Source organism: Microcaecilia unicolor, chromosome 9, assembly GCF_901765095.1.
Source record: "Microcaecilia unicolor chromosome 9, aMicUni1.1, whole genome shotgun sequence".
Classification (NCBI taxonomy): Eukaryota; Metazoa; Chordata; class Amphibia; order Gymnophiona; family Siphonopidae; genus Microcaecilia; species Microcaecilia unicolor.
In genome coordinates this window covers 221,846,192-221,861,630 of record NC_044039.1, presented here as the reverse complement: position 1 = coordinate 221,861,630, position 15,439 = coordinate 221,846,192, and the positions used below count along the sequence as shown (strand labels likewise).

The 15,439-nt window shown below is 44.0% G+C and overlaps 1 protein-coding gene across 2 annotated transcripts in view; it reads right to left on the bottom strand.

The window, feature by feature from the left end:
- Positions 1-15,439, bottom strand: part of POMT2 (protein O-mannosyltransferase 2) — a 70,580-nt gene that overhangs the window by 30,535 nt on the left and 24,606 nt on the right. For both annotated transcript variants that reach the window (XM_030213752.1, XM_030213753.1), the window contains 4 exons: positions 13,974-14,083; positions 10,293-10,359; positions 8,688-8,748; positions 8,330-8,408 (listed from right to left, as the gene is read on the bottom strand). In XM_030213752.1, coding sequence (XP_030069612.1) covers positions 8,330-8,408; positions 8,688-8,748; positions 10,293-10,359; positions 13,974-14,083 — 317 coding nt within the window. The remainder of the gene's footprint in view (positions 1-8,329; positions 8,409-8,687; positions 8,749-10,292; positions 10,360-13,973; positions 14,084-15,439) is intronic.

Below are 15,439 nucleotides of genomic sequence, written 5' to 3'. Positions count from 1 at the left end.
AGAATGCATTGCTACACCCCCCTTGAAGAGGATGCTATGGAGAAGTTACATTATCTTTTTAATTGTCTTCCTTTTCGTCCTACCTGATTGGTCCAGAACCTAAGAGTTATATATGCCTGTCAACCAAAGGATAGAGATTGGTAAAAAAGAGCTGTGTGCTCTACCCTATAAGGGCACCGTGCTGCTGAAGCTCTGCAGTATTTCAACAACAAAGCAATGGCGCTGACATTTAAATCTTTCGGATTTGTATAGTCTGATTTCCACTACCCCTTTATTTAAAAAAATTAAAGCCTTGAATGAAAACATTTTTTAAGAACATATAAGGGGGGAAAAAAAGAAACAGCAAACAAACAGCTCTAAACAAGAACACAAGGTATACTGCAGAACAGGACAGGAATCTGGACTGGTCTGGTGGGACTAAAGGAAAGAAAATTAGCAGGTAAGACAATCTTTCCTTCTCAGCACTCTCACCAGACCACTCTAGAACATGAGGAATGTAGCAAAGCAATCTTTAATGTGGGCGGTTTTCCACTACCCTAAGAACTTGAGCTGCAAATGCAGTTTCTAATCTAGCAGTCATATCCAATCTATAGTTCTTCATGAAAAGCACGTGCACTACTGCACCCAACCCCCGTCTATGAAGTCACTAGTCTCCTCTTGTGGAAAGCTCTCAAGCCTTTAGAAGGCCATTTGCCTCTTAATACAGAAGATGAAGAAATGGCTTCTTTGAGCCAATGAACAATGTTGGGCTTAGAAGCAGATTGTTCTTTTCTACTACCTCCCAAAAGGACAATCTGTCAAATTTCCAAAATCATTAATAACCTCCAAGTAGCTCATAAGCACCCAACAAACATTGTGAAGGGGAGGAAAACGGGGTGGAGCAGATGGAAGTGGAAGGGGAATAAGTGAGGAGGCTCAAGAGCAGAAGGAGAGAGAACAGAGCCTTGCCTTTACTACTTCCACAGAGAGAGAGAGAAGAGAAAGGGTAGTGCCCCCTGAAAAATGGAGGAGAGAAAAAGACTACACCACCCAGCAGCCCCGGCACAAGCCCTGGTACAGAGATTACCTTCCACAGCAGGCCACAGGGGAGAACTCTGCCATGGCAAGGGAGGGGCCCCTGGAAGGTAATCAAGTGAAAGAGGAACAGCTGAAAAGTGGGTGGGACGAGGAGCCTATGGAGTGGCAAGAAGCCGAGGAGAGAGAGAAAGAGGAGAGCCCGGAGGAACCAATGGACCTCACAGCCTGGGCTCAGTCCTCAGGGAAAAAGCTGAGAAAGCAGGTGAACTCGTGGTATGGCAGCTGGACTGCGAGGGGAAAGAGAAAGGGTCATGAGGGAGAAGGGTCAGTGTATTGAGAGAGTGACCCAAGAAAGGGTGGGACCTTTTTTCTCCCCAAAGCGAGTTCAGGCTGTTTTGAACTGTGTGTTAAAGAGTGCTGTTTGAAGAGGGATTATTAACTCCCCCTGTGTGAACTGTTCACAGCGGGAGGAAGCTGTTTGTGGGAAAGTGTTTGCTCAAGCCTGAAGAAGTTGTTTTTTGGGAACTGTTTATTGGGGACTGTTTGCCCAAGCACCAGGAGGAAACCGGGAGCAGTTTTTTTTCTTTTTCTTGTGTTTTTTTTTTTTCGACTGCCCTTCATGGACACTTCCTCCCTTTCCAAAGGGGAGGAGGGGGAGAAGGAGAGCACGGGACTGTAGACTGCTTAAGGTGGAACAAACTGAGTTCTGGAAGCAGTGGAGTGGAGTTGGATTTTACCCTAATGTGCTCTGGGCTCTGAAAGGAGAAACAGTGGGATTATGTTTTTTTTTTGCCTGCTTTATTTCTGAGCTGCTGGACTGTGAATCCCAAGGGAATAAAGATACTGACTGATTTTGCTTTCTGGAGTTTAGATTTCTTTGAGCCCTGCCCTGTGGACTGCAGTGGGCTAGGAGGCTGAGCCAGGTCTCCTGATTCTTAACCGGAGTGGCCAGGGCAGAGGCAAGATCCTGAGGACCCCGGGAGGAGGGATGGATCTTTCACAACATCCAATAAACACAAGGTCCTAAAATCTTCTCTGCATTTGATTCTACAAAAGGAAGGTAGATGGAGAAATTGATTCACATGAAAGGGACATATCTTTGGAAGAAAGAATAGAACTGTTCAAACTGAAACTCCAACCTTCGTAAAACACAGGAAATGATCCCTGCAAGAAAGAGCTTGCAACTCAGAAATCCTTTAAGCTGATGCTTTCGTTAAAAGGAAGGCAGTCTTCTAAGTTAAATCTTTAAGTATAGCTCTCTTAACTGGCTCAAACAGTGAATGCACTAACACCTTCAACACTCAGGAGGCTGAAGAGAGACCAAGCCGGACCTGGGGCAAACAATCTTGAGGGCTCCCCCCTCCCCTGGGCTCCCCCTTCTGGCAGTAGCTTATTGTTTGCTCAGTCTGCCTTCTGCTCCTGTGTGCCAGGTTACCATGTTATGGTGTTAACTGTCCTTTGCTAGCCATGGGTCCTTCTTCCTGCTGCATCCCCTCCAGCCTATGCGAAAATAGGAAGTACTTCACATAGGAGACAGGATGTGGCCAGCAAAGTAGAGTTAATGCAATAACCTGGCACACAGGAGCAGGAGAACCAATCCAGCTTTCTGCTTGTGTCTGCCACTGGAAAGTTGAAGAAAGCAGCTTTTTTATTGCCAGTGATGGCCCACCTTAGAGGCCAGACCCGGGGGAATCTTGCCCCCTACCCCTCCCCTCCCCTCTCGGCAGCCCTGGCCTTTACAAATAGAATACAATTCACCCCCAGAGAAACTGAACCACATCTAGACATGCTGCTATGGAAGTTCCTTCCAAATGGCCTCAAACATGCAAAAGCTGCCATTTGAACCTTCAAGGACCTAAATGCTAAACTACACCATTCTGAAGAAAAGCCAAAATTTGGGCAACTGATGCTGCAAAGGGAAAAACTGAACAGTCTGAATACCACCACACAAAGACTCTCTGGACTCTTTCATATGTCACTGAAGTGGAACGCTTTCCAGCCTGAAGAAGTGTGGATAGAATATTTTCTGAATAACCTTTGCATCTCAAATGCAATCATTTAAGAGCCAAGCTTTAAGACCAAACAGAGAAGGTTCTTTCATTACCCAAGGTCCCTGAATTAGATGCCTTCTTTCCTGGGAACGTTTCAATGACCAGTCAATCAAAAGACAGATTAGGTCTGCAAATCAAGGTCTCCTGGGCCATTCTGGAGCTACTAGAACACTGTTCCTGGATAATTCACAATGTTATGAAGTACAGGACCCAGTACTGGGAGTGGTGGAAATTCGCAGACAAGGCTTTCTTGTGGCCCAAGTTGAATCCATCTAGACCCGTGGATCTGGGCACTTTTCTCTAGCTGAAGAACCGAGGAGGCTTGGCATTAGCTTCTATAGCTATTAAATCCAGGATTGGCAGACCCGCAACAATTCTTGATAAGTCTGAAGGCTGGAACAGATCATTGGGCAGGATGTTCAGACCTTATTCGGCTGGGTAGTATTGTTCACGTTATACTTATTTCGCTTTGTATCTTTGCTCTGAATTGTGGTTTGGGCATATGTTACTTTCTTTCGTTTGTTGTTTGACTCTGTATGTCCAGTACCTCAATAAAGATATTTAAAAAAAATAAAAAAAAGAATCCATACTTTCTTTCCAGATCACATTCAGTATTTGGTTGGTACTTCTGGTAGCAGAGGATCCTGGAAGGCATTTCACTATACTGGGACCCTTGAATAGTGTTCCTAAATTAATGCCTCTTATAATGGAGTCTCCTAGCAGTAAGTGTTTTCTGCTTTGTGCCAGTCTATCATTTTTTTGCGGATGTCTTTTCAATTGTTTGCTTCTGGCTCCTCCTCCTCCGTGCTTCTTTTCTGAGCTTCATAATGCTCCAATGCAGCAAAGGAATTATATAGGGGCAAAGGTTGGGAGGGTGAATGCCTTAGTCTACCTGAGCCCACTGTGACCCATCAATCTCTTTTTTTTTTTTTGCTTTATTCTCTGTGGCAGTGCTGGTAAATTGACTGGCAATTGGGTAGTTCTGGATGCTTCCTTTATTGCAGCCAATTCCTTCTTGAGTTTGTCGATTTCATCTTTTATAGCTGATATTTGGAGACAGATGGGGCAAGCTCGAAGGTTGGTTTTCCTTAGAACTAAGGCACAACGTATATTGCATTGAATAAAAGACATGTTGATATGCCTAACAAGTGCTAAGGGATATCAATAAGCAGCACTTTCCAATAGAGGATTTAATGAAGATAATTGTCTCTGGGTTTTCCTATATAGGGAGGGTTAGCCTAGGGGTGGGCAGGGAGGAACTTAAGTCAGAAGGACAGAACTATAGGAACCAGTAGATCTCCAAGTCAGAGGAAACTAGGTTTTTGTTTTTTAATATAGGAAATCTATTCAGAAAGAGGGACACATAGGGAAGAGAGCAGTCTAGAATTTATGAAACAATCCAAAACACAAATTTGAAAACATATAAATTCAAAATATCTTAGCTTCAGGCTTGCACCGCTTTCCAGGATATCCATCTCTCCAGGAAGTAGCCCTTTCCCTTAAAGGCAGACTCTTATTAGGCTCTAGACTGCTTTCTTCCCTGTGTAATGGAATTAGAAAAGGGTCAAAGAAGAGCGACCAAAATGATAAAGAGGATGGAACTCCTCCCATATGAGGAAAGGCTAGAGGGCTCTTCAGCTTGGAAAAGAGACGGCTGAGGTGGGATATGATTGAGGTCTATAATCCTGAGTAGTGTAGAATAGGTAAAAGTGAATCGATTTTTCAGTCTTTTACAGAGTACAAAGACCAGGGGACACTCAATGAAGTTACATAGAAATACTTTAAAAACAAACAGGAGGAAATATTTTTTCACTCAAAGAATAGTTAAGTTCTGGAACTCGCTGCCAGAGGATGTGGTAGTGATGGTGATTGCATCCGGGTTTAAAAAAAAGGGTTAGACAAGTTCCTGGAGGAAAAGTCCATAGTCTGTTATGGAGATGGACATGCGGGAAACCACTGCTTGCCTCGGGATTGGTAGCATGGAATATTGCTACTAATTGGGTTTCCACCAGATACTTGTGGCCTGGATTAGCCACTGTTAGAAGCAGGATACTGGGCTAGATGGACAATTGGTCTGACCCATTATGCCTATTCTTATGTTCTTATGTAAGTTTGTCCAGTAAGGGTCACTTCATCCAATGATAAATTAAAAACTCAACAGATTTTATGTTATGAATGGCTGTATTCACAATTGGCCTTAGAAAGGTGTCAACACAGACAGAAAACGGTTCAAGCAACGAACCCATCGAGATTATAATAAGTAGCCCTGGGGGATGAATCAAGCCCTTGTGATCTTTTGGTAATGTATAAACCTCAGGCATAATAGGGTAAGAAATCTGAAGAAAATGCCATTCCTTAATTGTTGAAGTATTGTTTTTCAAAGCCTTAGGTGATTAAAGGGTCCACTTGTTGTTTGATCTCAGCTGTAGGGGGTCATGATCAACAGCACAATAGAACGTTGAATCTGCTGATGTTCAATTTCAATCACATATTGATCCCAATCCATTACCAATATTGAGCTATCCTTATCAGCAGGTTTGATCACAATGGCGGACTCATGACATAATTCCTGCAAAGGCAGATATGCCTCTTTGAGGTCTAACGCAGTAAGAATTCCCCTCTTCGCACTGAAGTAATGACAGATCTCAAAGTTTCCATTCTGAAATGGGGCACATGCAAGCCTCAATTCTGTGACTTGAAATATAGGACGGGACGAAACATTCCCTCATTTGGTAAAGAGTGAAATACCAGCATAACTGGCAGTTCTAGTGACAAAACGATCAACTATGTTCAATTTTCTTGAGAGTTTAAACAGTTCAGCCCTTGTGTTGAAAGCACTATTATTTAGGGGGTGGAACGAAGGACAAGACTTTATTAAGGACAGATATCTTATCCTTGCTCAGTGCTCTATCAGATATATTGAACAATCTGTCTAAGGATTGTTTTGAGGTAGGTATTGATATCTGTTTGAGTCCCAGAAAGATTTCAAATATTTTTCACCCTCTCATCCTCACTGTGTAAGTAACTTGGATCTCTTATATTCAACCAATCACAAGAAAATTGAAAATAATTAATCATTTTGCCACTAAAGCTGACAGTTATGCTGGTATTTCAACTGTCAAAAGGGATAGCAGATGGAATCCCTCTGGGACTTTTAACCCTTTTATTCATATCTATGAAATTTGGTTTTACAAGACATCTCTACATTAGAAAAACAAAACAGATGATATCTTACCAAACAAAAGTCAGCTATTCAGACCCTCAGGAATGATCTGATGGTGCTACTGTTGTTATGAATAGGATTGATTATGTAGCAGAAAATTAGAAGATAACAGTTATTATCAAAAACTTAAAGGTGACCTTACACTCAGATTAAAAAATTGATTGGGACTTGTTGGATATAGCAAAAGAAGGTGGTTTTCTAATGGTACTCCACCCTGTAAATACTCATTATCAACATACATTTTCAAAAATATATATCTCACTTTCCTCACCTCCTAGTAGATCAAATATTTCTGCTATTGGCTCTACTCTAGAGCTCCTTTCCTTCTCTGTTGATAAGTTTCTCACATCACAGGTACCAAAATGTCCATCCTATACCAGAGACTCTACTCATATGATTAATGTTCTGGAGAATTTCACTAATTTAGATAATGTTTTACTAGTCACTATGAATGTCGAATCTCTCTATTCTAATGTACCAGACAGAAGCAATTGAAATAAGAAATGTGCTGAGGAATAGAAATTTTAGATCATGAATTCCAACAGAATTCATTGTGGATCTTGCAACTCCTCTGAGGATTCCCCAATTAAAGTCCCATGAAGTTCAAACAATTTTTGTTAATAGAATCCTGAAAGGGTCTTCTCCTGCTCATCTGGAGCCCAGTTCTCCAATTGGCCTAGGAGTTGACCTCACAAAACCTTCCAGGAACTGCACCGTTCACTAGTCAACATCTGCTGGAGAGAAAGAAATGATGTAGAGCTTCGGCTGCACAGACCTCTTATAGGGTAAAGCATATTACTATTGTTTTCTCTGATGCCATCTGCTGGCTGACGGTAAAGGTCAACTGAATTTTGGTTTCAGCGCCAAAACATCTGGATTCAGCCATGCTTTGGTTATGGCCAAAAATTCAACTGCATTTCTGACTGAAACAAACTCCCCACCCCCACGACTACTCTGTAATGCTCCCCAATCCCACCTCTGCAGAAAGCCCATACCCCTGGGCCAGCCTCTCCCAAGGCCGCCTGCCCCCCAGGCCTACTTTCTAAGCCCTGGTAGTCTAATGGCCTCTTCAGGGCAGGAGTGTTCCCAAGTCGCTCCTGCCCCTACCAGTTCTACAGTCAAAATGGCTGCAGAGACTGCTGCAGGAGGTCGTGGCAACCATTTTGAGATTTAAACCAGCAGGGGCAGGAATGACTGGGGATTGCTTCTGCCCAAAGAGGTCAACTAGACCATCAGGACTTAAAAGGTAGGCCTGAGGAGGGTGGAGCTGGTACGAGGCCTGAGGGGACAGGTTTTCTGCTGGGAGTGACTGGATCAGTGAGACAAGCTTTCTAATCTAATCCAGCATTTATATTCCACTAACTCCCTATAGGTTCCAAGCAGAACACAGGGTAAGAAACAAAACCAGAAAAATCTTCTGGGATAAACAATAATAAAGTCAATCAATTAAATTTATATGAAAAGAAATTATAATTTGACATGATTATCCTAAGTACTTTTTAAATAACTAGGCCTTGAGAAAATATTGGTAAAGAATTCCAAAATTGAACGGCCTGGAAATTAATAGAATTCTCAAAGGGGGGGGGGGGGTGGAGTGGCGAATTTCAGCTGCTGATTTGGTTTTGGCCGAAACCAAAAGTCCCAGTTTCAGTCGCCCTTTAGTTGACAGGCATAACCCCTCAAGTTCTCGAGTGCTCTGGTGAGGATGCTAAGCAAATTAAGGTTAAGGTTCTGTAAAAGGTAAAAAGCTTATTATGCATCAAAGCTTATGGGTCCAAGTACGATGGGGAAGGTATAGGACAGTTTTTCATGCATTATTAGATTTACTATGTAATGTTTTACTGTATGTGTGTTTATTCTAGGGGTTATCTGATGGTATATTTATTACTGAAGTCTGCCAAGACACTGGAGCATTGTGCCTCAGACCGACAGGATATAAGAGTTGAATTAAAAAATTACTAACATCCAGTATTTGAATCTCCTTAGAACAGCAAACTCACAACCCAGCATGTGGCCCTTATCAATGCTGTCAACTTACTGCCCCATAGGCGGTGACCTGGAAGTGCTTCTTTGTCAGAGGAGCTTCGTGCTGGTGACTGTGCAAATTCCGTCTAGTCCTGAAATTAAGGACACAGCTCACGATTGTCATCCAGATACAATACGGACCCAAGCAAGGATCAGGGCTGAACCCAAAGATTAAGAAGAGAAGAATAACCAGACTACATCTATGGGCAGGGATAGTTTCCAGAGCATGACTGAGCTTTCTGGGTCACTGCCTTCTTCCCACCCAGATGGAGGGGCCCAAATATAAGATGCAGAAAGGAAACCGTAATCTGGTACAGGCCATTACCCCAAAATAGTCACTGGCAGCATTCTATATTCCAAACGGTGCTTACATTCTGTGCTCCAGCCGGATAACATCCCTATGTCTCACTAACTCAACAGAAGCAGAAGAATCTGAGTCAAAGAAAGGAAAAAAAAAAACACAATTGTTTTCACCAAGATATTAAAGAGTGTTCAATGTTTACAAACCACCTAAAGACCTCATATAACCCTGCCAGAGCTCCCCAGGATAACAGAAGCAGAGCCCCTGTCAAACCTTTTACGCACTAAGAGCCAAAGAAGCAGAAGGAACAACTTCAAAGAAGCCCATGGGGTGGCCGGGTAAGGGCTAATGGCTGCAAATGCCCTCAACCCCACTAATCTCTCTCTCCTTCAAAATCCTATATCCCAACGTTATGCCCAGACACTCCCTCTGGCCCTAGTATCATCCCCCTCCCCCATCCACCCCAACTGAAAGACTCACATAACTCCCTCAGTCACCTCCTTCAGGAAGCCCCATAGTGTGCAGATTAGTACCAGTAACTGTTTGGCAGCAGAGAGATCAACCTCTACACATGACTATCTTACACCTTTTCAGCATCCAGCTCATGTTGACAGGGTGGGAGGGAGAGGATGTAGGACACAAACACCATCGGGGAACAGTTCTAGAGAGCAGAAAGAACCTCAAGCAGCTCACAAGTCATCAGCTGGCCACCCCTGTAGGCAAGAAGTGTAGGACATGCTGGTAGGTGTTCCTAACCCAACTATGAAGAAGTTAGGCCTTACCTGCTAATTTGCTTTCCTTTAGTCCCTCCAAACCGGCCCAGAAAGGACTGATGGGTTATGCATAACCCATCAGTCCTTTCTGGGACGGTTTGGAGGGACACTAAGAAATTATTTATTTAAAACATTATTGGTGGCTTCCAGTCTGAATCCTAGTGGCTTAACAGCTCTCTGTATATACATGAGCTGATTAGTTAGTGGCCACATTTTACAGTTTTGGGGCCAAACCTGGAAACCTTATTGCAGTCCCTTTGCTTGCATAAGGTAAAGCCCAACATACATACATATATAAAGGGCAACACTTTTTATTGGACTAAATAAAATTTGACAGCTTTCAAGAGTTCCATTTCATTTGTCAAGGTTACTAACTTAGGGCCGCTGAGGCACAAAGCTGGGACCGGGACAAACAATCTTTAGGGCCACGCCACTGCTGTTCCCCCATGCTGCCCCCCTACCGCAGCAGTGAACAAGAGAGAGTACTCTGCCGGCTATAGGTCTTTCTTCTTGCCACATCCTGCCTCCTGTGAAGTAACTTCCTGTTTCCGCATAGGCAGGACGTGGCAGGAAGAAGGACCTGTGGCCGGCAGAGCAGTCTCTTTTGATCGCTGGTGCCGAGCCCTCCTTGGAGGCTGGGCCTGGGGAATCTCCCCCCCCCCCCCCCCCCCCCCCCCCCACCACCCCAGTGGCCCTCAACTTATACATTTCTGTTTGTCAATATTTCTAAACATTCAACTGGACTAACATGGCAACCACAGTACTCCACCCCTTCCTTAAAACATCTACTTTGTGCTTTGTTCCAATAAAACTTTGTCGTGCGTGAGGTGTGAAAGGTGAATTATTTACAGCTGTTTTAACAACTATGAAAGCAGCACTGACACATGAGAGGTTCTGCTTACCGTGCTGGGCCTGCTGTTTCTTCACTATCCACACATTATTGAGATCCTTGTGCAAGTAGGTGGTAATCTGAAATACAAGATGCCACACAGCTCACTACTGAAGGGAACGGAAAGATCTCTCTCTTTCTTTTAGGGTTGGAGAGATGTGGGAACAGTGGAATTACTCATTTCCATGCTCCCCTCTACCTGGAAGTGGGAGAATGATGTAGAACTGACACTACTGTAGTTCCATCAAAAGCCTCTGACATAATCGAGGGGCTGGCAACCCGCAATGCATGAGCACATTCCATGCAGCACATCACCTTTAAGCTACGTATAATTTCATGGGCTGACTGTGTATATTCTACATGTTTGCAAGTGCTCATGACATTGCATTCTGGGGTCAAGACAGAGTGCCAGGCAAGCAGAATTAGGCAGGATTCTGCAGACAACCTCCTAATACCAGAGACAGGTTTCCATTAGGAAATAATCCCCAGCATACCAACATTTCTTAAGGACATGCAAACTATTTGGAGGAGTGGCCTAATGGTTAGGATGGTGCACTTTGGTCCTGGGGAACTGAGTTTGATTCCCACGTCAGGCACAGGCATCTCCTTGTGACTCTGGGCAAGTCACTTAACCCTCCATTGCCCCATGTAAGCCGCATTGAGCCTGCCATGAGTGGGAAAGCGCAGGGTACAAATGTAACAAAAATAAAATAGATACTATTGGAGATTCTACATGGAATGTTGCTACTACTGGAGATTCTACATGGAATGTTGCTACTATTGGAGATTCTACATGGAATGTTGCTATTCCACTAGCAACATTCCATTTAGAAGGCTGCGCAGGCTTCTGTTTCTGTGAGTCTGACGTCCTGCACGTACGTGCAGGACGTCAGACTCACAGAAGCAGAAGCCTGCGCGGCCACATTGGTGATCTGCAAGGGCCGACTTCTACATGGAATGTTGCTAGTGGAATAGCAACATTCCATGTAGAATCTCAAATAGTAGCAACAGTGGAGGAGTGGCCTAGTGGTTAGGGTGGTGGACTTTGGTCCTGAGGAACTGAGTGCGATTCTCACTTCAGGCACAGGCAGCTCCTTGTGACTCTGGGCAAGTCACTTAACCCTCCATTGCCCCATGTAAGCCGCATTGAGCCTGCCATGAGTGGGAAAGCGCGAGGTACAAATGTAACAAAAATAAAATAGATACTATTGGAGATTCTACATGGAATGTTGCTACTACTGGAGATTCTACATGGAATGTTGCTACTATTGGAGATTCTACATGGAATGTTGCTATTCCACTAGCAACATTCCATTTAGAAGGCTGCGCAGGCTTCTGCTTCTGTGAGTCTGACGTCCTGCACGTACGTGCAGGACGTCAGACTCACAGAAACAGAAGCCTGCGCAGCCTTCTACATGGTGATCTGCAAGGGCCGACTTCTACATGGAATGTTGCTAGTGGAATAGCAACATTCCATGTAGAATCTCAAATAGTAGCAACAGTGGAGGAGTGGCCTAGTGGTTAGGGTGGTGGACTTTGGTCCTGAGGAACTGAGTTTGATTCCCACTTCAGGCACAGGCAGCTCCTTGTGACTCTGGGCAAGTCACTTAACCCTCCATTGCCCCATGTAAGCCGCATTGAGCCTGCCATGAGTGGGAAAGCGCGAGGTACAAATGTAACAAAAATAAAATAGATACTATTGGAGATTCTACATGGAATGTTGCTACTACTGGAGATTCTACATGGAATGTTGCTACTATTGGAGATTCTACATGGAATGTTGCTATTCCACTAGCAACATTCCATTTAGAAGGCTGCGCAGGCTTCTGTTTCTGTGAGTCTGACGTCCTGCACGTACGTGCAGGACGTCAGACTCACAGAAGCAGAAGCCTGCGCGGCCACATTGGTGATCTGCAAGGGCCGACTTCTACATGGAATGTTGCTAGTGGAATAGCAACATTCCATGTAGAATCTCAAATAGTAGCAACAGTGGAGGAGTGGCCTAGTGGTTAGGGTGGTGGACTTTGGTCCTGAGGAACTGAGTTTGATTCCCACTTCAGGCACAGGCAGCTCCTTGTGACTCTGGGCAAGTCACTTAACCCTCCATTGCCCCATGTAAGCCGCATTGAGCCTGCCATGAGTGGGAAAGCGCGAGGTACAAATGTAACAAAAATAAAATAGATACTATTGGAGATTCTACATGGAATGTTGCTACTACTGGAGATTCTACATGGAATGTTGCTACTATTGGAGATTCTACATGGAATGTTGCTATTCCACTAGCAACATTCCATTTAGAAGGCTGCGCAGGCTTCTGTTTCTGTGAGTCTGACGTCCTGCACGTACGTGCAGGACGTCAGACTCACAGAAGCAGAAGCCTGCGCGGCCACATTGGTGATCTGCAAGGGCCGACTTCTACATGGAATGTTGCTAGTGGAATAGCAACATTCCATGTAGAATCTCAAATAGTAGCAACAGTGGAGGAGTGGCCTAGTGGTTAGGGTGGTGGACTTTGGTCCTGAGGAACTGAGTTTGATTCCCACTTCAGGCACAGGCAGCTCCTTGTGACTCTGGGCAAGTCACTTAACCCTCCATTGCCCCATGTAAGCCGCATTGAGCCTGCCATGAGTGGGAAAGCGCAGGGTACAAATGTAACAAAAAATAAATTAATCCATTGCTGACTTGTCATGTCAAAGATTTCTATCATCTACCCCACGTACCAGCGGGGGCAGAATTGGACCCCATCTGCTCTCAGTCACTAATGTTTTGATAACTGAAGCTTACAGATCCACTAACAAGCTGCAGATAAGAGAAATCCGTTTTGAATGGTAAAAGGTAAACTGCAAAGATCCTTCAAGATGCTTCTGCCTACGTATCCCCTCCAGGGTAAATTCTGAAGTAACAGAGTAAATGATAGCACATAAAGACATCCATGGGCCATCCAGTCTGTCTAAGGTGACTAGAGCCACACCAACCACTTACGCAGATTATAGCTATTCATGATTAAACACTGGTTAGCAATTTGCCATCACGCCATCTACATATAGGGAAAGGGAATGAGACTTGATATACCGCCTTTCTGTGGTTTTTGCAACTACATTCAAAGTGCTTTACATAGTATATACAGGTACTTATTTGTACCAGGGGCAATGGAGGGTTAAGTGACTTGCCCAGAGTCACAAGGAGCTGCAGTGGGAATCGAACTCAGTTCCCCAGGATCAAAGTCCACTGCACTAACCACTAGGCTACTCCTCCACTCATTCCACCAATAAGAGCCAACCTCATCAGTGATGTCACAATGGCTTGATTGCCCAATACTTGGCTCACTTCTGATATTGTGATGTCATAAGGGAAAGGGGGAAAGGGAAATGGGACTTGATATACCGCCTTTCTGAGGTTTTTGCAACTACATTCAAAGTGGTTTACATATATTCAGGTACTTATTTTGTACCAGGGTCAATGTAGGGTTAAGTGACTTGCTCAGAGTCACAAGGAGCTGCAGTGGGAATCGAACCCAGTTCACCAGAATCAGAGTCCGCTGCACTAACCACTAGGCTACTCCTCCACTCCGAGGCACAAACTCTACTAGAAAGCCTGTCAGTTCCACAAACATAGCCATTAATAGTCAGTTTGTATTAGAAAGAATGTCACACCCTCTGGGTACGCAAGTCAGCATGCAAAAACTAACACCAACCTGTTGCTGGTGTGCCCCAACACCCTCTGGGTACAGGTGCCAGTGCGAGTGCAGATACCCTCCTGCCGTACGAAGGTTCTTCATGGTAATGACAGACCCATATGCCAAGTCTGCAAAAGAATATGCGAAAATTAACAAGCGGCTATCATTTTCTTTATAAAATTCCCATTATTGAGCATAAAGCACTAGTCTCCCTTGTCCCCATCAATCTTTCCGCTCATTTCTCTCCTAAAGTAAATCAATCCTCACCTTTTCACTACTTTTCTGTTTGTGTCAGACAGTATTGTTTATGGTTTATTGACACTTACTATGCCCACCTAAACTAACTCACAGATCTAAGCAGTTTGCAATCTAAAAACAAAATTCCACAGGAAGAAAGAAACTACTATAACCAATAGGAAAGAACATCACACACCCAAGAAACAATAAAACTCAGCCGAAGAAAAATGAGTCAGAAAGACCAGTGGGGAAATGAGAGAGGCATGGAAAAACAATGGACCCTGCTGTCACGTTTCTCTGAAATCTTAAGTAGGGTTGGTGATGGAAAAGCCATACTTTTATGGCAGACTTATTCTTAAAAGATAATTCCACACAGATGTTCAGGGGGAAGGAATTCCAAAAGAAGGGGGCCGTGAAGAAAAAAAGCTAAGTAGATTTGGGGCTACGAAGTACCAGATGGTGATCACTGACAGAACAAAGACAAGGAGAAGAATATGCAATGGTGAGGGTTGCCAGACTAGTCAGGAAGACCAATTCTGTGGGGTCTTGAAAGTGAGAGTTAATAGTTTAAGTGCTATGCGCTGCTCAATAGGGAGCCACTGATGCTTTTGAAGTAGCGGACACACATGGTCAAATTTGAGAGTAACATAGTAAACTGATGGTTGTATTTTGTATAGATTGGCAATTCAAACACTGCCTGTCACAAAACTCCTAGCCACCTGCCTGGGTTACCCTATGGCCACTTTAGAGGGTCTATCCCCAGCACAGTTCAGGTCCGCCTGCACCTGCCACTTGTGCTCTGCACTAGCACCCACCTCCCACCGACTGGGTCACAACCGCCTCTGGGCAAGTCTCCCAACCTCAAATTATCTCCAGTGATATCTAGGTTACTGGAACCACACTCCCAGTGGTCCCACAGTTCCAAGAAAGCACTCGCAGATCCAACACACAAACCACCAGGATATCAGTCCAGGCAGGCAGGGCGAACAAGCACATGTGTTTATTCTCAGAACTTGAACAGTGGACAGAAAATGTGCAATCAGCAAACAATAACAGGTAACTGAAAAACAGATCAATTAGAAAACTAACTAAACATTTTTTTTACTTTCTAAAATTGTAAACACCAAACAGACCATCTCAAAATGGATTTGAGCCTGCTCTGGTAACCAGTGCAACTCCACCAACAGATGTATAACATAATCAACTCTTGATTTATCTATTTTATTTATTTATTTATTTATTCATGA